General features: G+C 44.0%; 2 protein-coding genes and 1 long non-coding RNA gene across 13 annotated transcripts in view; 2 read left to right on the forward strand and 1 right to left on the reverse strand.

Annotated features, from left to right (window-relative positions):
• The first annotated feature begins 1,434 nt into the window (after positions 1–1,434).
• MRPL44 (mitochondrial ribosomal protein L44) lies at positions 1,435–4,862 on the forward strand. Its single transcript, XM_066193215.1, has 4 exons — positions 1,435–1,601; positions 1,875–2,343; positions 3,231–3,409; positions 4,530–4,862. Exons 1-4 carry the CDS (start codon positions 1,438–1,440, stop codon positions 4,699–4,701), a joined length of 984 nt encoding a protein of 327 aa, XP_066049312.1. The 5' UTR covers positions 1,435–1,437; the 3' UTR covers positions 4,702–4,862.
• LOC136295019 (uncharacterized) lies at positions 2,234–18,238 on the reverse strand. The gene is made up of 3 exons (XR_010722585.1): positions 18,071–18,238; positions 14,658–14,741; positions 2,234–2,415 (listed from the first exon to the last, which is right to left on the reverse strand). It is a non-coding gene; the product is annotated as an uncharacterized lncRNA (long non-coding RNA).
• Positions 18,239–18,915: 677 nt separating this feature from the next.
• Positions 18,916–24,472, forward strand: part of AGFG1 (ArfGAP with FG repeats 1) — a 35,524-nt gene continuing 29,967 nt past the window's right edge. For 3 of the 11 annotated variants that reach the window (XM_066193207.1, XM_066193208.1, XM_066193212.1), the window contains exon 1: positions 18,918–19,204. In XM_066193207.1, the coding sequence (XP_066049304.1) occupies positions 19,038–19,204 (167 nt within the window). In that variant the 5' untranslated portion in view covers positions 18,918–19,037. Of the gene's footprint in view, positions 19,209–24,472 lie in introns of all 11 variants that reach the window. The other 8 variants (XM_066193203.1, XM_066193206.1, XM_066193205.1 and 5 more) reach the window with 5 other exon arrangements.

The following is a 24,472-nucleotide window of genomic DNA, read 5'->3' on the forward strand; positions in this document are numbered from 1 at the left end:
CGCTGTCCCCGCTCCCCCCGCAGCACAGAGGCCCCAGTGCAGTGCCGGGGCTGCCCCTGCTCAGCGGGACCCAGGGCGGTGCCGGGGCTGCGCACGGGGCCCGGGCCGCGCTGCCCCGGTACGGACCGGAGATCCCGGGAGCAGCTGCATGAGAACGCCTCAGGATTTTGATGCAATTGCTGCCAGTGCCTGCAGGAATGCTGCTCGCATGCCTTTCCTGTGCTGTGGGGTCAGAGCGGGCTCAGTGTGTGGCTGTTGGGCTGCTGTACAGCCTGCCCTTACCTGCTTCCTTGGCTTCTCCCACCGGGCTGCGGCATATGTTCTTTCTGAGCTTTGTTTAATGTGTTCTGTGACTACATCGGGGCGTTTGCTGTGCATGTTTTCTTACCGTGAATGTTGAAGCGTGTGCCTTTGTCTTTTAGTAAAGACGATAAAAAGGGCCAGGCCTGCTTTGCACATTTTCTGCGTTTTCCTGAGTTTTATACCCTGACCTTTGCACTGAAGGTGCACTGTATGAACTCTGATGGTGCAAATGAAGGCTGAGAGATGTACAAAGAACTGTATGGGCGATAGTCAAAAATAAAGCTTCTTCTAAGTGCACAAAACCGGACTTTGTCTTGCACGTGGGAATGAACTCAAAGATTTTAAAACGCCGCCACCTGGGCGGCCCGCCCTGGGGCACGCCCGCCGAGCGCCGCTGTCCCCGGACCCGCTGCCAGCTCCCCGGTCACACCGCGGGGCTGTCCCCGGACCCGCTGCCAGCTCCCCGGTCACACCGCGGGGCTGTCCCCGGACCCGCTGCCAGCTCCCCGGTCACACCGCGGGGCTGTCCCCGGACCCGCTGCCTTCTCCCCGGTCACACCGCGGGGCTGTCCCCGGACCCGCTGCCTTCTCCCCGGTCACACCGCGGGGCTGTCCCCGGACCCGCTGCCAGCTCCCCGGTCACACCGCGGGGCTGTCCCCGGACCCGCTGCCTTCTCCCCGGTCACACCGCGGGGCTGTCCCCGGACCCGCTGCCAGCTCCCCGGTCACACCGCGGGGCTGTCCCCGGACCCGCTGCCAGCTCCCCGGTCACACCGCGGGGCTGTCCCCGGACCCGCTGCCAGCTCCCCGGTCACACCGCGGGGCTGTCCCCGGACCCGCTGCCTTCTCCCCGGTCACACCGCGGGGCTGTCCCCGGACCCGCTGCCAGCTCCCCGGTCACACCGCGGGGCTGCCGCGGCCTGAGCGCTGACGGGGACCCGACCTGAGGATCTCGCCGAAAACGCCCAGGCGGCCCAAGCCGGAGCCCCGGCGCTGCAGCTGTCCTCGCCGTGTCCCCGGGGCCGTGGTGCCCGGCGGCGGCGGCCGCAGAGCCCGTGCCCGGATCCGCCGCCCCGGCCGGCAGCGCTTCCGCCCGGAAGCCGCGGGGCGGAGCCGGCCCTGGCCGCACCCGCCATGGCCGCGCGGCTGCTCCTGCGGGCGGTGCGGCCGCTCCTGGCCGGGGCCGGCCGGGGCCCCGCGCTCAGCGCCGCGCTCAGCACCGCGCCGCCCCTCGAAAAGAAGCGGTGGCTCCGGGCGTACCTGGAGCTGCAGCGGCTGCAGGCGCCTCCGCAGCGGCGGTGAGCGGCGGGAGGGGCGGGCGGGGCTCGGAGATGGGGTCCGACGGCCCCAAAGAGGGGGAAATCAGAACGTTTAGGCCCCGTCTGGTCACGCTTTGGAGCAGGTTGGCATAGCCCGGGTCGAACGGGGCAGGCAGACGGGGATGCGGAACCGACAGTGTCTGACCCCAGGGATTTACAAATACCGGGTTTGGTAGTCAAGCTCAATTTCATTTCTCGTGCCCGCGGGTAACGCGTTCTGTTCCTGAGCTGGTTCCCTTTCCGCGCCCGCAGGTCCGAGAAGCCCAACTGGGATTACCACGCGGAGATCCAGGCCTTCAGCCACCGGGTGCAGGAAAACTTCTCCCTGGAGCTTCTCAAGACGGCGTTTGTTAACCCCTGCTACATCGAGAGCGAAGAGGCGAGGCGCCGGCAGCTGGGGCTGGACAAGGACGCGGTCGCTCTTCAGCTCCAGGACAACAGCGGACTCGCGGAGCGAGGGCTGCGCTTCGCCCGCGCTTACCTGGCGCAGAGCTTCGAAGGCGCCTACCCAGAGCTACCTGCAAAGGGCATAGAAGCGCTGGTTAATTTTCTTACCAGTCAGGAACTGGTCTCTTATGTGGCTCAAAACCTGTCCATACAGGACCTGACACTTTGCAGGGATTTTCCTGCCCCACCGGACGTGCTGCAGAGGACGTTCCTCGCTGTGATAGGGGCCCTGCTGGAAAGCAGCGGGCCCGAGAGAACCGGGATCTTTGTCAGGGTAGGTTCATTGAATGCTGGCTTGTACCTGGATGGGGAGAGATCCAGGGAGGTTGGCAGAATTTGACAATACCTGTAACAAGACAAGTTAACAACGAGATCAGGTAGTGGTGGTGCTTAGCTGGGGTTTTGGGGGTTGGGATTTTGGTGGGTTTTTTTTTTCATTAAGGCCGATCAAGTACATAAAATCACACACTTCTGGTTTATGATGGTGATATTAATATTTGCTGAAAGTTTCTAAGGGAAAGCATTATATTCCATGCACTATACTATCAGATAATGAATTTATTCCATGTGACATTTCATATATATTCAATTTTTAAAAAAATCCGTTTTGTATAAACAAGGATGAGTTCATAGTTTGCATGTAGGAGTGCAAGCCCTTGAAGATATTTCATAAAAAATGTTTGATTGAAATTCAGTGTGACAAAGTAGTTTTAGCAGCTATTGTTGTTTCAGTCATCCTTTTCGCTTATTTTTAATTTTGCAATGGAGAAGTGTTTGTTAAAATGTTCTTCCTTATCCAAGATCATTGAGATGATCTCAAGGGCAAGGAGCTGGTTGCAGACAAGGGGGTGATCCAGACAGGTGAACGACCCGTGGGTTTGCACATTCCCTTGCATTGTCACAGCTCCTCTGCTGTCACAGCCTGTCCCTCAGGCTGGAGCTGTCCCTTCTCTGGGTCTGGGGCTGACCTGGCCTCAGGCACAAGTCTGTCCATGGCTAAAGCACAATCAGAGACTCGGAGCGCTGGGGTGGGGTACTGAGGCTGCTTTACCATTCATTTTAGCAATTCATCATCAGTTATTGTCTCTTCGTACTGTATTTTCATTAGGAGACACCCGAATCTCAAGCCATGAATTGTAACTCCTCAATATTCTTGTTTAGGACTTTTTTATTCCCCAGCTGATTGGAAAAGACCTGTTTGAGATCTGGGAAGTTGTAAATCCTATGGGCTTACTGCTGGAAGAACTGACCAAGAGGAATATCTCTGCTCCAGAACCAAGAATTACCAGGCAGCTGGGAGTCAGCACAGTTCTGCCAGTCTACTTTGTTGGGTTGTACTGGTTAGTGCAATATTAATTTAAAGCTAAATGGGTTTAATTGGAGGAGTGGGAAGGAGGGAAGATGGTCTTTTACTTTTCTACTCGGGCCTTTTGGTTAAGTTGTTCCAGAAAAGAAACCTGATAGTAACTTCCATATAAAATGAGCCATTTCAGCATTGGCCATAGCTCACTGTGGTGATACAGAAACAGTCTCTGATTAAGAGGCTAAACAGGGTGCACCAAAGAACCTGGGTGTATTCTCAGTGACCTGACACAGGAGCTTGGGGAACAGCATAACTGCATGGCTTTGAGGGACCACAGCTGTATCCAGGGCTTAGGCAAGCATAAAGAGACATCAGGGGAGGTGGGATGGAAGAGAGACTCATTTTAAGTTCCAGAGAAGCTTTTAAGTTTAAAAATTATCAGCACTGTAAACTGGGCCACAGCAGTGTCAGTGTCCCAAGCCCAGGAGTGACTTCGCTCCTGTGGGGCAGGACAGAATCCACACCACTGCTGCTTTCCTAAAGAAGCTGCAGATGAACACATGGGGAGGCTTTTCTGTTTTACTCTGCTTTTGTTTCTGTACCTTCTAAGATGTATCTTATAAAAAAGAAAGGAACTTTGATTATTTCTCTTCTGGAATCCCTGGTGTCTCTTCATGAACTGCTCCTATTTAGTGCCCATTGGTGTTTGTTAAACAGACACGAGCAGATAATTCATAACAGAGAGAGCTTCTCTGTCAGTCCTTTTGAAGCAGTTTGAAATGCGTCCTTACCAGAGGAGGAGAAAAGACAAAAGCACTTCAGTTCCTGTTTAAGCTAACCAGAGTAACAAATTTGCATATTTTTATCAGGGCTAACAAATTGAATGCTGTAAAGAATCAGTGCTGTATTAGGAATATAAAAGAACAGAGTGGTGTTCTTCCAGGAAATGGGCACATTTCAGATCTGAGTTTCCATTCCTGAAAATACAATTACTTACCTTTGCAGGAAAGACCTGCAGAAACGGAAGTGTTTCCATTGTGTGTATATAGAAATCAGTGATCACAAACATTGGAGAAAAACCAGTCTTACTCATGATACACAGCAGTGCTCATGGTTTCATGATGGAAATGGTTGTAACTTTGTTTTTTTTCCCCAAGTGATAAGAAGATTTTAGCTGAAGGCCCTGGTGAAACACTGCTGGCTGCAGAGGAGGAGGCTGCACGCGTGGCGCTGCGGAAGCTCTATGGATACACTGAGAACAGGAGACCTTGGGATTACTCGAAACCCAAACAAGGATTGGCAGCTGAAAAGGCAATCAGCAGTAACTAGATGCTAAAAGACATTTCTAGTGTATCTTAAAAATCAATGGCTTCCATGCTGAATATAGGTGTATTTGGAAAAGCAAAATACCTCTTTGTTTTTCTGATCTTCAGTGCTTGAAACTTCCAAATCATATATGGTATGAAATAAAGCCTTTTCCTTTTGCACAATGTTTAATGTTTGCTCATTTTCCTAAATGTAACAGAAGTGCCCTTAATCTGATTTTTTGCCTTTTGGCTGGGAAGTTTTTCTGTTCATCACAGGAGACCAGTTTTGGTGATGTTTAATAACGTGTGACAAAGTCTCACTGTACAGAAACAGCTTTCATGAATGTTTACTTGGAGATTGTTTGGAGAGGATTGTTAATAAGCTGAGTTGAATTAACATATGTAACATCAGCCTTTGGATTGCATCTGGATTGATGTGTTCTTCACCTTGTGAAAGTATCAGGTGTGATGATGATCCTGACACTGTTGGAGATTCAGATTTCTGAGGTCTCACTGCTTTCATCCAAATTTTATTTGCCATGCACATTGGTTACTGTTGTTGGAGTACACTCTGAAAGATTTTTAAGATTTGTAAATATGTCTTTATTTCAAAATGAGAAATAAGTGAAAATAAGGATCATAAAGACCTGAACCTAAAGAAATTGGAGAACATGATATCATGATAGGCTGTAAGATAAGCTTTTTTCCTCTTTTTGGTACTTTTCTTTTAGTCCATGTACTTTCGGTCCCATGACTGAAGTACTGGATTCAATGAAATCAGTGTTTGTTTTGTTTGCAGCATCTGTAGCTGTTTCAGTGTAACTCCAAATGAATGGACAGACACTTAGGAATAACTCAGGTACCTGCATGGTATTTCTGTTAAATGTCATAGAAACTCAGCGTGTCTACCAGAGGGCAACAGATGTGTGAGAACTGCAGCTCTATCAGAATAATTTTCTTAAAAAATGAGTGAGAGTCTGTTACAGATTTGTCTAAGCCCTGCAAGGAAGAAGCTGGATGTAGGACATTTGTTCAGGAAGTGTTTCCTGCTTTATTCCATTGTGAGCACTGATTGTAAAGGAAGACACCAAGTAAATGAATATTCCTTCACTAATAGGAGGGGGGAAATCAGGCCGGTGGTCATTCATCCAAGTTTGACAGTGCTGTCCATTGCAGCACATCCTTGGCCTTTGGCCCACAAGATGGATTTAGGGAAGGACACTTGGCAGCCAAAGGTCCTGGCTGCAGCTGCTGGGAGGGTCTGTGCTGTGACAGTGAGTGCTGGCCAATAAATAAAGAGATTTATTGGTGTTCTCAGGCAGGAGGAGTTTGTGTGTGACCCCTGAGTGTCTCCAGCGCTCAGTGCTCTGCATCTCCCCGGTGTCAAACACTGATGTGGCTGGAGAGCAGAGAGACCTTCCTGCTGCCTCTGCCTGAGAGGTCACACGAGTGAGAGCTGCAATACAAAAAGGAGGGCAGAGGGATCAGCCCAGCATAAAAAATGCATAAAATTGCTTGTGTTAAATGAAGAATTCCAGCTAGGCAGTCTATTACCACTTACATAAGCAAAGTCAATAAGGTCACTATATTCCAGGGGAATAAGAGCAAATTGTGAAAAGCTGGTAAAATTACTCATGCTATTCTTAGTTTCCAGATGAGGTTATTGCTCTTTACCTATTTTAAAAGGACAATCGTGAAGGTAGGTTTTTTACAGCCAAAGTTACCTACTGCTTTTATATACATATTTATGTAATTTGAGATGGAGAAGCAAATTTCAGTTAGTTTTAACTTTAGAAACAATTAAGATCTGCTTCCTTTGGTTTTCTAGTTTGGAATGAGGGAGTAAGTCCTAGGAGAAGTGGATTACTGAATACTGTGCTGGTAAAAGCTGCATGATGCAAGATAAATCCATTTACTGCGTGGCACATGTATGGAATGTATTGAGATCAAATGAAAAGACAATCTGGGGACATGGAAAGAAAGGACTGGGTTTTTATAGAGGTGTGACTGAAAAAGGAATTTTTATTAAAAAATGTGTCCTATTTTCAAGCTTCTAAAGGTCAGAAAAGCATTTTATGTGGTATCTGTGCTTTAATTTCTGACACTCAATATGTATTTCAGGGTTTACATCTGTACTAGTGGGATCACTTACATACTTTGAATTACTAACCTTTTTCCTTGTTTTTTTGAATCAGTAGCCATAAACCACAGCATAGTTAAAAGATTTGTCAGACCTACAGAAATAATTAGCTACGAAGTGTGGTGAAAATGGCAGCTCAGAAACATTGTTCATGAAATTCCATGGCAGTTTTGTCTGAAAAGTGCTTTGTGAGCTGCTTGCATTGGTGCCGAGTACAAGTGCATTTATGTCTCCCAGTGGTTGTTCCTTTCACAGTCACATTTTATGTATCTTTCAGAGAGACAATACATAGAGCAGAGTGTCAATAATGACTGACAGAAAGGAATCAGGACAGTTTATTCTTGTAACCCACTAACGAGCTCAATTATTATTGCAAAAACTACATTTGTAAACTCACTAAACAGCAGGAAACACTAGTAACCTGGACTTGCTTTTTCTCCAAATGTTAGATAAATCCAGTGAATGCTCTGGGATTAGTCTGTTTCTGTCATCTACATCCTTTGTCTTTTTTTTTTTTTTTTAAAGTGTTGTAATTTTATTTTGAGAAAGGTAAGAGAAGTTCTGTTGGCACCAGCTAAGTAATTGGAGAAAAACAACTTAGTATGCTTTCGCACAGTGTTGTTAAGTTGCTTGTGTTCTCAGTTTGTGCCTTTGCCCCTGTGTCTCAGCAGTTCAGTGATGTGACTGAGCACCCAGTTCTATCTCCTTGCTTTCAGCTGCAGCTTCTGGTTACAATAACCAGATGTTTTGCTGCAATTTTCTCTTAACAAAAAACAGTGCAGGAATAATTCTTGTGTTAATTGTTGCTGCAACTTAAAGGCAGGAGATGAAAACACAATAATTTCACAGTTATCTTTGTGTTAATTCAAGAGTTTGAAATTGCTGGTGAAAAGTCGAAGCTTTTACTGGTTTATGACATTTCTTATAACAATCTCTTGGGTTTTATGATAAATCAAAATTTTAAATGAGGTGCTCTGGTGTTATGCTGCTATACAAAGCCATGAAGAATTCAAAACATCAAAAGATGAGTTGTCATTGTGTTGTGCAGGGCAGAGGGAGGGGATGATGCAGTACAGGAACATAAGAAGAGCCCTACTTTTCCTTGTCCTTAACTTTCCTGAGCGCTGTGGTAACTTTAAAGAGGCTCTGAACTATTTGGGTTCTCTTACATCAGAGCTTTGAAGTTTAATATTGAGAGATGCATTTAGTGTTGAGAACAAACACTTCTCAACAAGGACAGATTGGTTTTGTCTTTCCAAATTGATTCCTCAGATGTAATCGCACTAGTTTTGCATTTTTCCCATTTCATCTTGCCCAAGAAACTAAAGATCCAGTGGTCACCAGTTGGTCAGTAAATAGCCCCTGCCATAGTTTGAGGCTGCAGGGTGGGAACAGCTGCTCCATGTGACAGAATCAGAGCATTATTGAAGGCTCTTGGTGATTCCTAAATCACAGGCACAACTGCAATGCAGCTCTTTGTGGTGCACATAAAAACTGGGCTGCTCTTCTTTGGGAAAAGGGTAGCTCTAGGGAGAAGGCAAACATCATCATCCCTTTCTATTTCTGTGTAATAAGTGTAAAGTTTCTGCCAGTCTGTGGCAGCTGTGCTGGGGACTGTGCTCTTGAACTTACAGGTTTATAATCAAACATGTTAATTTTGGGCACATTAAATCTTTTGCTTCTGTTGCTCCAGCTGGGGACAATTAGAGCACCTCACTTTTCTGATACAGAAATTAAAATTTATTCTTTGCCTCTGGAACTGTTCATTGCCAGTTGTGCTCACTTATACCAATGTTCTTTATCAGAAAAAATCTTGATTTATTGATGTGGGAGGAATTTTGCATTTAATTCCAATGAGATTAAAATTTCATTGAGTTTTGAACGTGCTTGAGAGCTCCCCTTTAAGGGGAATCTCAATAGCTCTGCAGTCCTGTGTTTTCCCTTAATTAGTCTGGGATGCTTATATAAATGAGAGCAACATTTGTTTTTCTAACTTGAGTAACTTTTTTAGATTAGTTGTTACCTGACCTTTTTTGTTCAGTACTCTTTGTCCTGAAGGCACCATTTTGGTTTAAAGCAGCTAATTTTGTTACTTTATACAGGAAACGAAAATGAACTGCATCAGTAGGTAGACGTTTCTATTAAAAATGTTATTTTCAATAGTGATTTAAATTACCTGGCCAGTGTTTATGTACCATTTCTGAATACTAAAAATATGCAACTTGCAAAAAACAGTTCTGAAACAATGTTTTGATATCTACCTTCAAGGAAACTTAACAGTGTTTAATGCAAATTGTTTCAGTAGACAGTGGTGAGCTGTAGTCCTTTGCTCCTGGCAAGAGGTTCCATAGTTTCATGATGCCCACATATTTAGCCAAGTATTTAACCAAATCTTCAGTTTGTCACTGCCAGTGTATGTGTGGCTTTTTGTAGGCTGTACCGTGCACTTGGGAGGGGAGGAAAAAGAGTCCTTGGCAATTTTTCAACCTTAGAGAATGGAGAAATTAAATAATTGTGACTGGTACAGGAGATGGGTTTCTGAAGTTGTGAAGTTTTAAAACGTTTTGCTCTTGCTTATTTGACCATTTCTAGAGAATGATGCCACGTAGCAGGTAGTGAGGACAGACTCAGTGCCATGTTGAGACAGCAGATTTGTGGGGATGTACCCAGATCTGGGATAAATATCTGTGAGTTTTGGGATAAGTATCTGTGAAGTAATGCAGGGGTTATTGATAGGTCAAACAATGAAGCCAAGTGCAGTGAAAAATCTGTGCGCTTTCCTCGAGGCTGAAGGGAAGACACGGAGGAAGCGCCAGTGCCCACATTAGACCCAAACCTATGAGAGAAAATTCAGAGTAGCTGGAGTTCAAAGATTCTGAATCAACAGCGTTCTGAAACCTGTTCTTATGGGGTATCTCCTCCACAGAGGCAGTTCTGCAAAATTAAGAAAATACTGTTGAAACTAAGGAAGGGTCACAGAATTAGTCATGTGAGAGGAGGATTTATCAGGGGAAGCATTCCCACCACCAGAGGGCAGGGATCTATCTAAAAGTTCTGGTGGTTAAATAAAGAAATCCAGTTACTTGAGTGGTTATTTCAGTAGCACTAGGAGGCACTGCTTTATACTCTAAGTTACTGGCAAAAGTATCAGTGTTTTGGATGACATCAGAACAAAATAATTTGTGAAAATCAGAGAATGTTCAAGAAGGAAAAGAGTCCAGAGAGAAAATGGCTTCATTAGTTGAGCTAGTTGAATGTTAATGGAAATTATTCTCTTTAATTTCAAGTGATGGGAACTGGATATGTAAATAAATTTTTTTATAGTCAATCAGGAAAAACACAGTTGCCTAATCTAAATATCTGAAGATTTCCTGTTCCATTACACAAACTTTCTGATTGAGCAACAACTGTGGCAATGAGCTTGGGAGAGCTACTTTTATAATTTGATTAGGTTTTCATTACTAGGGAGATGATAGGTTTAGCTTTGAATGATTCCCCTGTCGTTTTCTGTTTATAATATCAGAGCACAGTTCAGTTTTCTTTCATGTTTCTTTTGCAGTAAAAATATATGTTAAATATTTAATTTCTATCTCAAATATCATGTGATGCTATTTCAGCATGTTTTCAGTCAGGCAGTTTTCAACAACCTGTGGCCATTAGGCAATGAGACAACAACTGGAGAAGGAAAAGAAGGATGACATTCATATGGACACTTAGCAGATCCCCCCATGGCAATTCATTATTGCTTCTATTGCTGCTCTGATTACTTCAGAGGAACTGAGATGCCCACGCCCACCCAGTTTCACTTCAAGACCCACAACACTGCACATTTTTTCCCAGCTGCTGGGAATCTGCTCTGACAGTGTCCTGTGACTGCAGGCACGATGTCCAACTTAGGTTTTGAGGATTTCCTTGATTCAGGCTCTGTGCTGCATGACCAGCAGGCAGACTGCTGAAGTTCATGGAAATCTAGACCAGCAGCAAACTGTTGATTATTCCCAGGTTTCAGAATTAGGTAATTTATTTCATAGTTTATTTCTTAGAAAATTTCCTTTCTAACCAATTAGTTCCTAATTGTTTTTTTCAAGTGCCCAATGCAAGCTCAGCTGTAAGATCAACGGTTTGGGATATCATCATGGATCAGGTTGAATTTGGTTGATATCATATATAAAGATAGGCTATTTAAAAATAACCTTGAACTTTTTTTTCTTGAAGTACTATACTCGTCATTTCATAGTAACCAAAATCACCAAGGATTAAATAATAACAACAAAAATAACAAAGTTTGATAAAATTTAGAGTAAACTTCAAAATCTTTTAGAGAAAAACTCCCCCTTGTTGCAGGAAGGATTTGCTGCTAGTGACAGTACACACTGCTGAGTTATCTGACTCTTACTCGCTAATTTTTGAAACCTGCAAGGAATAATTTTATGCTTCAAGGTAATTTCCAGTTTTGAAGCATAACAATACATCATTTAACATGAAGATGTTACTCCAAAGAGCTGTGACAAATGGTTATTTGGATTTCATTATACAAGGGGATGACACTGGCTGTCTAGAGGACTGAGCGCAATTTGGGTATTGCCTGGCAATACTGAGAGGCTGCAGCAAAGAAACAAAACACATGGTGCTTCAGAGCGTACTCTTAACATTCACTGACTTCGTAATGACAAAATACAGAAAGAGCTAAAGCTTTTGGCAGGTGGGTTTGAACAGTGACCTCTGTCCAGGAGTGTAAAATGAGTTTACCCTAGCAAATGCCCAGGTCAGTATCAATGGAAACTGCTCAAAAATTACTACAAACCCTTTCTCTGTTAATTGTTCCTTTGCTTAAGTTGGTTCAGTTTTGAGTGTTTGCACTCCTAATCAGCAAAGTTGTAGTGTGCAGCAATGCACAAAGCTCCCCCAAATCCTCTATCTCCTGCCTGCATGCGTCCCCATGGCAGCTGGGCAGAGATCTGTGAGCACAGAGGGATGTGCAGGGGGGACAAGGACTTGAAGGTTTCAGAGCAGTATTTATAAGCTGGCTATGAATACATCAAACTGGAACAATTGAAAAACTGGACCTTCATTAATAAAGCATTGGGGTCTGAAACAACCACACACAAAGAGGAGCAGGATGTAAAACCTCTGTTTTCATAAAGCGTATTCATACAGTAGATCTTGATAATTAAGGAAAGTCAGGGTAAACTGAGAAGAGAGATCTAAAAAAATTATACTAAGAGGTTTACAAACTTTAACAGTTACAAGAGACTTGATTAAAAGTCCTACTTTGTAGGAAATACTATGCTTCCCTAACAGCTTCTGTATTTTGTTTCCGTATTTGTGATGATTTACTGACTGTCAGGCTCCTTCTCCCCACCAATTTTCCTTTTCCATGGTAGCCCAGAGGACCTTGCTGGTGGGTTTTTTTTCCATTTGTATAAAATTTCTTGGACATCAGGGGTGTATTTCTCAAATTCCTGTTTATGTCAGGAAGACACTACTGTTTCTTCTGCCGTTATCTCAAATTTTTCATTCACTGTGCTGTTTCAGAGTATTTATTAATTCTCTTCCTTGTCCACAAACTAAACCAAGGTTTTGTTCAGTTCAGGCTGTGATAATGTTCTGAACACTCACTCTTTTCCCATTTTCAAAACACAGTACATGGAATGTTACTATGCACAACATGCCATTGATTATTCATTTGTTTCTGGTGGTTGTTTCATTGTTGGGTTTTTGTATTGTTTTCTGGATTTTTTAAATTTTATTTAAACATGTAACTAGTAAATCTTAAATGTTCCTGTCATGTAATGAAAAATGCTTCTTTTTCATGTCAAGACATTTTGGTTAAGTCACATGAAGATAAGCATTTCTCTTTTTCATCTCCTAATTGACAAATGCTTTCAAAATCAACCTTCTCAGTTGAAATTCCCACACATTGTTTCCAAGAGACGTGTCTGTCATTGCCACTTCACCAGAGAATGCATTCTTGAAAGAAGTCTTAATTTTTTTTTACAGCTGTTTGTAACTACAAGTATGGCTTGCAGTGTTAAACACAGTTCAAGGCAAGACACCTATTCTAAACAATTTGAAGGGGGTTTTTTTGTACTTCTGAAGAAAATGACATTGAGAGAAAGTGCTAAACCATTACTAGGTTTAGCATTATTTTTCCCATGTATGGATTGAGATTAAGCTTCTGCAGAAAACCTCCCCTAAGAGGGTATTTGCAGCTACCAGGGATTATCCATATCCACTCACTGCAGCTGCAGGAGCCTGTGCTACATTCTCTGGGGAATCTTTTGGTCTGTTGTGCATCTTGTTAGTGCTTTTACTTTTATCTGTTATTGCCACCAGTCATAAAGCCCTTCTCTCTGCAGTTTGAATGAGACAAATTCTCGAAGATTAATGGGAAAAAAAATCTTGGTGACAACATCTCAGATTTTAAAATTGCAGTAGTGAGAAAAATGACACTAAAGTGCACAGAATCAGTTTTCTTTTTGTAGTTGTCCTCTAAAATACTTTCTTTCAGAAATGGGGTGACTGAAAAACTTAATTTTCCCATATTCACATGACATAGATTATCTTCTGTATTCTAGCTGAATGTCTGACATCTAAGAGCTCTATCTCCTATATTTCCCTCTTTTGTTACATCCATCTCCATTTTTGTACTCAAAGATGCTGTTCTTTTTCATCCCATTTTAAGTCCAAATGGATGTTCCCATGATGTTCAGCTATTCTGACACTTGTTATATTCATTGATTTGTGCAGTGGAGTGTACAAAACTTTGTTTATCCGGCAAGACTCAAACATTACTACATTGGAGTCACTGATTTACAGTCTCAGTGTTTCAGATCATGCAGTGCATAACAGGTATTTCGTGACCTGTCTTGGGAACCAACTGCACTTTTTTTTCTTTCTTTTTGTCCTTTTTCATTCTTTATATAACCAGGTTGCTGAGAAAATTAGAAAGTTATGGACCTGTTTTCTAGATTCCAGTTGTAGACACTGCTTCAGGGTTACCATGAACACCAAAAGATGTCTACTCATAACAGTTAATTCTACTCTAGTGTTCCTCAAAGAATGTTTATTAAAATACAGAAAATTCTAGGGAAGTATGAAGGAGAATGTGTGACTTTTGTAAAGTGTGGGCAAATGAAAGAACACTGGCTGAACATGCTGTTTCTCTTATCTATTTTAATACTTTCCCTCACTGAAGATCTTTGTGAAATTACCTGTATTTCTTTTTGCCTAATCTAAGGCACTTCTAAGACAGCACTAACCAATAGCAGTTTCCACAAATTAGACTGACTAATCAATAATTTAGATTCATTAGTGGAAAGCAACAAAGGCCTCTCTTTACTCCCATGGGAGTTTTACAGAAAACAGGCAGGAAATGCTCATCAAGTGGAAAAGGTACTGAAGAATTGAACTTCAACATTGGGCTTTAAATACAAATCTCATTGGTAGGTCAAAAAATAACTACAATCTTTAAAATTTAATGTGAAAATTAAGTTGTTCCTGCTCAGAGAGCTGGGAGAGCATTTTCTGGTTCAGTACTTTGTGTAGCCAAATACTACAGAAGCTGTTGAGGTTTAGATGTCTGTTTAGATTCTGTCTCTCCTTCTTCTAATTTAGAACCAAAAGAGTTGAAGAGTTGAACTATCTTATCACCATGGAGTTCTGTCTTTCACTTTTGTCTCCTAAAGCTGGGTTGGTTTGGTTTTTTTTTGCATCCTTGTCATTTTGTTCATATCAGTTCCAGAACTTCTTCCTTCTACCCATAGACTGGGCTGCCTTGTGTATTGCCAACATTCCTCTGAGATGTTCCAGCAAATGTAAAATATTATACGACTTACCATTTTATTTCTATTGCTGTGAGAGGATCAAATATGAATGCATTCTGTGGTTTAAAGGGTTCCACTCTCCTCTGGCATGTTCCTCTGAAAGGATGCAGGAAACAATCATTTTACCAAAACTTCTGTGATAGCTTATAAAGCATCATTCACTACAGGGTTTTATAGATTAATGATAAACCAATACAAACAAAAGCCAGTGTTAGAAACATTGGCACATAACCTAAAAATAAATGTATTGTAAAGATGAACTTAAAAATTAAATGCATTTGACTTGCATACAAGATATTCCTATGACAGATATTTTGCCTTCACTGCAACTGTGTATAGGCATGTTCTTTCCACTGCCTAGTCTGTGATTACAAACTGAAATATGATCTTGTGCACTTAAGGCATGATGGAAATTCAAGAACTGTGTCAAATAAAGGGGCAAAGTTGAAATATTGATAAACTTTCAACATCACTGGACAATGTAGAAAGCAGGAAGAGAATCATATGGTGACTGAAAATAATTTCCTAGCCCAGAGTACTACAAATGAATGAGGTATATGTCACAAAAATAAAAGATGACATTAAAAAAATACCACTAACTTGTTCATTACAAAAATCCCAAGCTGATGTGACTGTGCCTTTCTCTTTAGTGTGAGGCCAGTTTCTTATTAACAGCTGTTAAGGTAAAGGCAGGGCTTTCCATCATTTACCTTTTTTTACTATGGTAATGTCATAGCAGTGGGTGATGGGAAATGGGAAATGTCCAAGGGAAATGGCATTGCAAGTAAAGATAATGTTGTAATTCAGTCATATTGGTCTGACCATTTTCTTGCATTGAATTGTCCAGATTTAAATAACTGTCAACAGGCAGTATGATTTATATAACCATTACTATGACTTTCTCTTGTTCTGAGCTCTTACCAAAATGTATCTATTCATTAATAAAAAGCTACTGCTTGAATAAGGCCAGGCACAGATACACTAATTTATGCTCAGTGGACTGAACCTTGAATACAGCGTATCAGTGAACATTCTGGCTGTGTTCTTTCCTAGCATTTTCAGAAAACCCTTCAATATACAAATATTGAGGTAGCAGTTTACCACCGATCCGATGTACCTAATCCCAGGATTAATTCTGTATGCCCATCAGTGGTGAAGCAAGATGGATTTAATAGCCCATTAGCCTTTCAGCATGATAATTTTCACATCACTTATCCTGCTGGGTTAATTGCTTTAAAGTGGATATTATTGACCTCAATCCTAGTGGCAAACAGAGAACGTCTTATTCATCTCCCAAATGTACATTCTTAGACTCTTGTTTCTTTTGGTCCTGACAATAAATCACCTAGATTATGTATTTGTATATTATAATTTATACCCTATTGGCCCATATTTAAGAGCTTACCGAAGCAACATCTTTCAGATATTATTACCCACAACTGGAATATTAAATTCTGTTTCTTATGTAAAGAGAAATGTTGCAAGCATGAAAAATAATTGTTTTACCTCTTGTTAAGAAATTAATTTTTATGCTAAAAGCTGTAGCAGGTGCAGCAGGGATTAAGCACTTTTGGAATAAACAGCTGCCCAGTACATTTCCAACTGCAGAAGTCTGGTCATTAGAAGGAGAGAATGAAGAACAAATTTGGACAGAGAAGCTGCAGGAATGGAAATTCAGATTCTCGAGTAGAGAAACAGAAAAAAATATAATGAAAAGAAAATCCAGGAATAAAACTGAAGAGAAGCATTTTTTTTCCCATGAATATTACTTCTGGATATTTTCCTTTAATAATTTAGAGAAAACACAGGCCAGCTGCTTTGAGGGAATTAATGCTAGCTGTGAGCAGCAAAAAATGGAAAACACGGGTGTGGAAGAGGAGCACAAGTTATGTTATTGCTTGTGAGGAGGTGAAACAGGGCTGGAAATTAACCAGTTTTTAGATCTCTTATGTGTCAACAGTGTTACACACCCAGTTATACACAGGGCCTTGTAGTCCTTAGGCATTGATTCCTGCGGGAAACAGGAGGGTAAGTTTTAGATCCTTGATTGTAGGAACCCAAGGTTTGGAGCAGGTGTGCCCACAGGGTCTAGAAGAACCTGAATCCCACGGATCTCATTTGTAACACAGTGTATCCTCACACACCCCTGAGGTCTCACTCTGTAGTTTCTGGGGTAAATTTGCTCTATAAGACACAGAATGGAGAAGCTTGGAATTTACAACAAGTGGTTTCTGAACCACATTAATGTTAACATAGGTAATTTATCCACTAGTTGCAGCCATAAGATTCCTCCTGAACTTTCTGATTGACTTAAACAATGCTAGGATTTTCTCTGGGAGCTCAGTTCCACATTTTACTGACAATGACAATGTCAATGACAGTGATGTCGTTTTTATTAGCAGCTGTTCCTGTGTGACATTCACGTGAGCACAGTCGTGACACGAGCAGTTGAAGCTGCATGTTCCTGCTTCAGTTACAAACCACCTTTGACTCTGGCTGAAACAAAACCTGGTTGCATGTAGCAACTCTCAGCTGCAGCAGGTGTGTGGCCAATCACTGCTTTCCAAAGGATTTTCCAGGAAAGAAAAACCAACTTGTTTTTTAACCTTCATTTTTTTTCCCCCCTAAATTTAGGTCATCTGCTTTAGGTCATTTCGGTCATTGGCAAAGGTACAATGTTAGCATGTTTCGTAAAAGGCAAAATAAATGAAACCTTCTGAATAACAAGAATATCAGCATTTCATAGAGTAGTGAAAAATTAGAGGAAGCAGTGAGAATTTGGTCCTTAATAAGACTGGAAATATTTCCTGTTTACTCTTAAGAATGCTATTTAAACACTGGTGATCATTTAGTGATTATTTTTCGCTTTGAACAGCTCCTGCCATCTACACTAGGGCAAAAATCAGAGCATTGCCTTCTGTGTTTAAAATATAGAACTGGTTGATCAGCTCCTGTAAACTAGCACAACCAGAGGAATCAGAAGGACAGATTACTGATGCTGAACAACTAGTCCTAGATTTTTAAACTAAAACTATGAGGAAAACACAGTGGATTAGATCTTGCTCCTATGTGTACTGACGTCAGGGGCATAAAACTTGACCCTAAATACATTGTGTCAGGAATCATTAAACCTTAAAAGATTTTAATCATACATAGTGTTGCTGGGTGTTTTGTAAATGAAATCACTGAAACACAAAGTGCATTGACTTTTTTTTTTTTTTTTTTTACATTGATTTCGCACACTGTTGAAAAGTATTCCTTTAGGCACCTCCCTGTGGAACAAACACGGATTTTGTAGATCAGGGGCTGCCTGGGGTTTCCTCTCGGGTACCAGATGTACGTGACTGCTGGCTCTGCTCTCTCCCCTGATGCGGGAACGGCCAGCCGGCCACCAAATTCCCAAAGGAAAACTGCGCATTTCTCACCTCCGTCCCAAGAAAGCCAGACCTCGTGGGGGGGTTCTCCCCATAAATCCGCTGCCTGCTGCAATCCGACTGAGGAACCTCACGGACCCTGGGCCACCAGCCCGTCCCGCGGGTCAACCCCGCTGCCAGTACCCCGGACACCCGAGCTGGGAGGGGGACACACAGCCCCTGACGGGACCGGGAGCGCCTCCGCCCTCGCCACGCCCCGTGACTGAATTTCCAGACTTTTGGGACACGGAGGGACACCGGCAGCGCTGGGGCCGTGACGAAGCCCGCTGCCCGCGACGGGCTGAAGGGCGGCGGGGCTGCCTGGCGCTCCCCCCGCGGTGTGAGGGGAACAGCACGCCCCGAGCACGCCGCGGAGCGGGGAGACGATCCCTGCCTCCCCGAGAAGAGTCTAGCTGCACTTGCTGTTTATCACTATTTTTCCTTCGGGATTCTCCACAGGACTGACCCCCCGGCCCTCTCCCCCCGCCCCGCCGGGTCACTCGGGGTGACTCGGCCCCGCCGGAGGCGCCGCCCTGGGCCGGGGTCGCGGCGTGAGGGGCGGGAGGTGGAGTAGTGCGTCCTCCGACGCGACAGGGGGCGCTGCGGCCGGCGGGCGCGCAGGGCTCCGCCGCCGCCGCCATCTCCTCGCTGAGCTCATAAAGGTGTCGCGCAGGTTCCGCCCGGGCTCGTCATTCCGCCGCCCCGGGCCCGGTGCTGCCGCCGCTTCCCCCGAGCTGCGTCTCCCGCCCGCTCCCTCCCTCGCGGGCCCGCCGGTCCGCGTCAGCGGCCACCGCGCTCTCGCACCGGTCCGCCGGCAGGCGCCGATTGTGCCCTCCCCGCCCCTTCCTCCCCTGTCTTCCCCTCACCCCCCCGCCCGCCCGGCCCCTCTCCCGCCGGCCGAGCCCCGGAGCGCCGCCGCCGCCGCCGGGGTGTGAGCGGGGCCCGGCGCCGTGCCGGGCCGTCCCTCGCCGGCGGGGCCATGGCCGCGAGCGCCAAGCGGAAGCAGGAGGAGAAGCACCTGAAGCTGCTGCGGGAGATGAGCAGCCTCCCGCCCAACCGCAAGTGCTTCGACTGCGACCAGCGGGGCCCCACCTACACCGACATGACCGTGGGCAGCTTCGTGTGCACCTCCTGCTCCGGCATCCTGTGAGTGAGTGCGGGCGGGGACCGCCGGCTCCATCCCCCTGGCAACGGTGACCTCCGCCCCCGGCCGCCGGCGGACCCCGCTGCCGGGGGACGCGTCCGCAGGGCGGCGGCGGCCGGGCGGTGCAGCCCCGCCGCGGGTCTCGCCGCGCCGCCGCTCCCCTTGCGCTCTCCCGTCCTGCTGGGCCACGTCGGAGGGCAGCGGGCGGGGGGCTCTCCCGGGGAAGGGAAGGCGAGGAGGCCGGAGGGAGGCTTTCCCGGGCGCGTTCGCTGGAAATCCCCGTCGGAGCCCCCGGTGCGGAGGTGGCGATCGCTGGCGGGGTGTGCGGGGCTGGGGCGCACGGCAGCCCCGCGGCCCGGAGGTGATCCTGGGCTGGTTTCGCCGGCACGGAGGGGCAGCGCGCACGGGAAGCCGGAGCACCACCACCCCACGGACGTGTCGGAGGGGTGGCTAATTAAACAAGTGTGCGGCAGTGCTTGTGGAAAGGGAAGGGGCACGTGGCTGAGCAGTTCACTGTCATGACAGCCTTTAATATGTGGGGATACTGACCGTGTCGTGAATAGGTTTACAGATACTACTTCAGCGTTGAGTTAAACCACCAGGATAGCTTTGTGTGCATCGAGTTCTCCTTGGTGGTAGTTTGTAAGACAACTCTTTAAACTCTGATTCAGGCGGTAAACTCCAGCCCCAATGGTTTAAGGGACTTGATCAGAAAAGTAGAAGCTGGTTGGGGTTTTTTTTTCCCCTTACATCGACTATTTCCTACAAACTATATCTATAAACCTTGGAAAGGGATTGGCTCTGATAAAGTGATTGCATTTTTCCTGTTCCTCATTCCTGTATGGGCCTCCCCACTACTCCTCCCATTTCCACCCATCCTCCCCAGAGATAATGTGGATGAAACAACGAGTTGAGGTCAATCAGTTGTGTATTTCAGTCACATATCCATAATTTGGGGAAAAGACCCCACTGTCTTCAGTGCTGCTGTCTCCTTAGCTGTATCTGTTTGCTTTTACATGATTCTGTAGCATTGTGCTAATGGAGCAGAAGCAAAGAGTAACCAAAGAAGCAATAAATAGTGTGTCAAAGGGTACAGGTTGGTATTTCTAAGGATTTGAGTTCATAAAAGACATTCAGGAGCCTGAACTATTTTTTGTCCCTGTACTACCCCAAAAAGCCCCTCCAAGTAAAGTCTGGTGGTTTAGAGCAAAGTTGGTAATTATGTTGAAATACAAAACAAAGCAAATGTGTTAGTTCTTTGCTGAATTTACATGGAACAAACTGCCTTTTATACTAATAGCTAATTAGACTTGGGGTTCTTTTACTTCTACTTTATGTAGGCTTCTGAACAGACTTGATGCAAATACAGAAAATACATTTAGGTTGTGTAATTGAAAAGCGACTCTAGTTTTTCACACATACATGCCACTCAGTCAGCCAGCCCTGGCTATTGTTTGCTCTCTTAGCAAACTGTGTTTTGTGCTGGCATGTGAAACTATTTTAAGTTACTGCACTGAGCTTATTTAATGGTTGCACATGTTCTTACTGGGTTAAACTGACAGCGTGGTAAAGCTGCACCATGAGAGTGTTTGTCTTTATTTTTCAGGCTTCTTAACCTTAATAGACAAATATACTGTGAATGCTGCTGAGATGCTTAGCGTGGGCTCAGAAGAGTCTGTTCCTTTTATCTGTTGGCTAGAAGGGATGGACTACTCCAGTGCACAGTCCCACTTACTGCAACCAAAAGTATGTACAGGCAGTGAAGCAGCTCATAAGCAGGGGACAGCTGCCACATGGTGATAAGTTGACCATCATTTGGATGTTACCATGCTTCAGGGAGGAAGACTATCTGCAAAAACATGATTCATGTATTGGTATTCCAATAAAATGCAAGTGTTTGGGTTTTTTTTTCATTCTAAATATGCAGTGTTTTTGTCTTGCTGTAAAAAAGCAACCACAAACAACATGTTTGGTTCTTAAAGCTAGTAACACCTACACTTACAGCTGGAGTAAACAACTGTTAAGAGGACTTAAAGCTTCCCTCTAAAATAAATTTGGACTCATTCTTTCATGTCAACTTGGAAAAACTTCCGTAAATTGTTTTTGCAGCATCATATGCATTGGTGAACACCTTAGGACCTAGCCAGTGGGACGTTTTTGTTAGTGATGAGACTTGGTGTAGGTCATGTCCGTTTCATAATTAGGAACTTAATTTTAACACTGCTGTCAGAATAGTTCTTCAAACAATTTGTTGATTTCCAAATGCTCTTCACTGTAGGATTTCGGGGTGAAGGAAAATGACTTGGGAACAAACCACATAAAGGCAGCTATAAAAGTGCTGCTGCTTCTGTAGTTCTTAATGGGCTGTTTGCGTTCTGCCCCATAATACTTGCTTTACTGTAAGGCTTTAATAATCTTAGTACTTTATCTTGTTTATATGCTGTGTGAATGGCTTGAATTGCTTCTTGCTTTAATTATATTTTTTTCCTAATCTGGTACAGGAAGTATTCTTGGAGTCAAGTAGACTAGTTTTTTCAAGTATGAAGTGTCCAGTGCAAGATTAAAATGCTGGTAGATTAAAGTCTCCTTCGGAAAGGTTTCTCAGTTAATTAAAAGTGATTGCTAACATCAGTATCATCTTAAATAGGTATGTTATTCTAGATACAGTTAACTCTAAACTCTTTAAACCTGTAGTATAACTTTTTCTTGCTAGTTTTCTGTAGTGTTTATTCATTGTCCTGGCAAGGACTGCCTATTCACACACAAAATCTTAATTCTGGATCCATGCTGAATATTGCTTTAGGTATTTCAAGTGTATCAAAAGAGTGATGCTATATATTACTAGATTTAGCTTTGAAAACCTACTATTCCCTCTACTGTTTCCCAAAATAGGATGTCTAGCTTGTTCATATGCTGCTAAAAACAATGACAGAACTAGTGGCTTTGCTAAAAAGATCTGTTTCTGACTGAAATGTTGAAGGTGAGTGTTGTCAAGTCGGAAGTGTGAATGACAGGAGGTTTTTTTTCCGTGGTACCTGGGGTTTAAGTGATCAGATCAGGTTTATCAAAGCAGAAGTTTTGCTGTGCAAAATGGTGCATGCAGGAGAAAGTTTATGCACAGTGGTGTGAATTTGCTTCCTCTTATGATACTTCTGCTTGTTCCCTGTGTTTAAAATCTTCATGTGGGCAAAAAAAGTGTGTTAACATCATACAAGATGATTCAACTTTTTGGTGTTGTACAAGAATATAGGATATCTGGAGTTATACACACAATTTCTGCCCTGAGAGCAGGAGGAGATGCTCTGGAGGAGCAGTGTGCTCAGGTCAAGGATTACAGTCATACACCACGGGAAGATTTCTCTTTATTACAGCAAACCAGCATCTTGGGAAATGTTGGCAGGGAGATTATTTTGGTTTGACAGAAGTCCTTTGATTCAAAGGATTATGTTGGTAGCTATGACTGTTGTTTTCCTGGATGTTCCCATGTGGCCTGCTGACAGTGACATCCTTCCCTTTGTCTTATCAAATGCCTCTGCCTTGTATCTCAGCTCTCTGTGCATCTCTGCTTTCAAGCATTTCTGTAGCACTCAGTCAGCCAGCTCCCAACTTTGATAAAAAGTACATGTTTTTCAGTTAAATGGAAGATAGCCCTGTTTGAGAGTCCACTTGCACATGATTTGAACTATATATTTTTTAATTTAATTTTTACTCTTCTTTTTTGTATCTGCTGATGTGATAATTAAGGCACTCCTATCCTTTCTCTTGCTGCCCTCTTAACTCCCTCCCTACTTACTTAGGAAGTCCCTTGTTCAGCAACAAGTAATGTTTAGAACATTACAGATACTTTGAGAAATGCTAAAACCCCTTTATGCTATTTTTTTTTTACAACTGTTGGCCTTCTGGCTGCCTGTAATGCTCCTAGTTGAAATACTTTTAAAATTTTCATGGGTAGGGGACTTCTGTATCAGCCAGGTGGAAGTATTTGATGGCAGATAGTAACAAACTATAACATCTCTGTGCAGCCGTGATGAATTGTTGACCTCTCCCTAGAAGTTTTGCAGAAATCAAAATAGTCTAAACAAATAGTGCTAGAATGAAGGTGATCATGTTAGCATGACTTCTCAGTCCTTTTTTTCCTTTGGAGCATGTTTGGAAAATGACTCCATGTGGTCTGTGTCTCTGTGTGTATATATATATATATATATATTTAAGGGTATTTTCTGTGTTACTATATTTCTTGTTTTCAGTTGCAGGGCAGGAGAGCAAAGGAAATCTCTATACCACAGTGAACACTGTGCAGTTCAGAAAGAATGTTTGGGTATTTTTAAAGAAAAAAACGAAATTACCCCTAACTCTGCCTCAAAATGTGTGTATGAGTTGTCTGCTATTAAAAATAAATGAGCTTGTGAGATGGTGGAGGGTCTCCAGGGAGGTCTATAAGTATCAGGAATGGCCAGTGCTGCTTCTCATTTGCTAATGACAGTAGCACAGAAATAATAATGAATGCTGTGACATTGGGTTTTCTGGACACCTGGGGATGTGGGGTGCTCTGTGATGGTTTGGTATTTGACTTGCCTCATTAACTTCCTGCTTTTTAGGGGATCAGATTTTGCTGGCTTACACTCGAGATGGTGTTAAAATCTGATTCAGGGGGACATGAGCAGCGTTGAGCAGCCGTCTGCCCACCATTCCTCCCACGAAAGGGACCCTCTGTTCTGCCAGAGATCACTCTTTACGTTTTTCTCCACTCCCAGCCCTGGCCTTTGCAGACGGCTGCTCTGCCAACAATCACAAGTTCAGCTATAATTTGCCACTAAATTATGTTAGTAACAAATATCCACTGCTTGTTGCCTGTGTTTTGAATGTTTAATGTTTCAATTGCCAGACTGCAGAATCCTGTGTCAGTGGCCTTAAAGCTTCCTTTGTTTGTGAGAGCCCCAGTTTAACAATGGCCTCTGGAGAACAGAGGTCTCATGTTCCCTGAAGCTGCCCCTGTGCTAAGCTGTGACTCAGTGAGGGTCAGTGGAGGAGAGTCTCCAGGCTGGGAGCTCTGGTCACAGTGCTCTTGCACAGAAATAATCGTTGCTGAGCGTGAAGAAGTTGGCAGTGATGAGTGGGATCTCTGTGTGGGATGTTCTAGCTCTGGTGTGCTGGATAAGTGCAGATGGCAGAATTGTCTTACTCTGTCATCTTTCCCCGGGGCCTCTTGGGAGGAGAGAGCTGCAGTCTGCTCTGAGTGCTGAGGTGGTGTTTGCTTGTTGTTTCCCAGG

Source organism: Chamaea fasciata, unplaced genomic scaffold (genome assembly GCF_029207755.1).
Source record: "Chamaea fasciata isolate MVZ Bird 193981 ecotype frontalis unplaced genomic scaffold, bChaFas1.0.hap1 SCAF_11, whole genome shotgun sequence".
NCBI classification, from domain to species: Eukaryota; Metazoa; Chordata; class Aves; order Passeriformes; family Sylviidae; genus Chamaea; species Chamaea fasciata.

What these genes read in the sequence shown, in the direction of transcription:
- MRPL44 (XM_066193215.1), top strand. Translation starts at nt 1,438, where the DNA reads ATGGCCGCGCGGCTGCTCCTGCGGGCGGTGCGGCCGCTCCTGGCCGGG. An exon ending in CAGGCGCCTCCGCAGCGGCG is followed by an intron (nt 1,602 to 1,874) that starts GTGAGCGGCGGG and finishes CCGCGCCCGCAG; the next exon opens with GTCCGAGAAGCCCAACTGGG. An exon ending in TACTTTGTTGGGTTGTACTG is followed by an intron (nt 3,410 to 4,529) that starts GTTAGTGCAATA and finishes TTTTTCCCCAAG; the next exon opens with TGATAAGAAGATTTTAGCTG.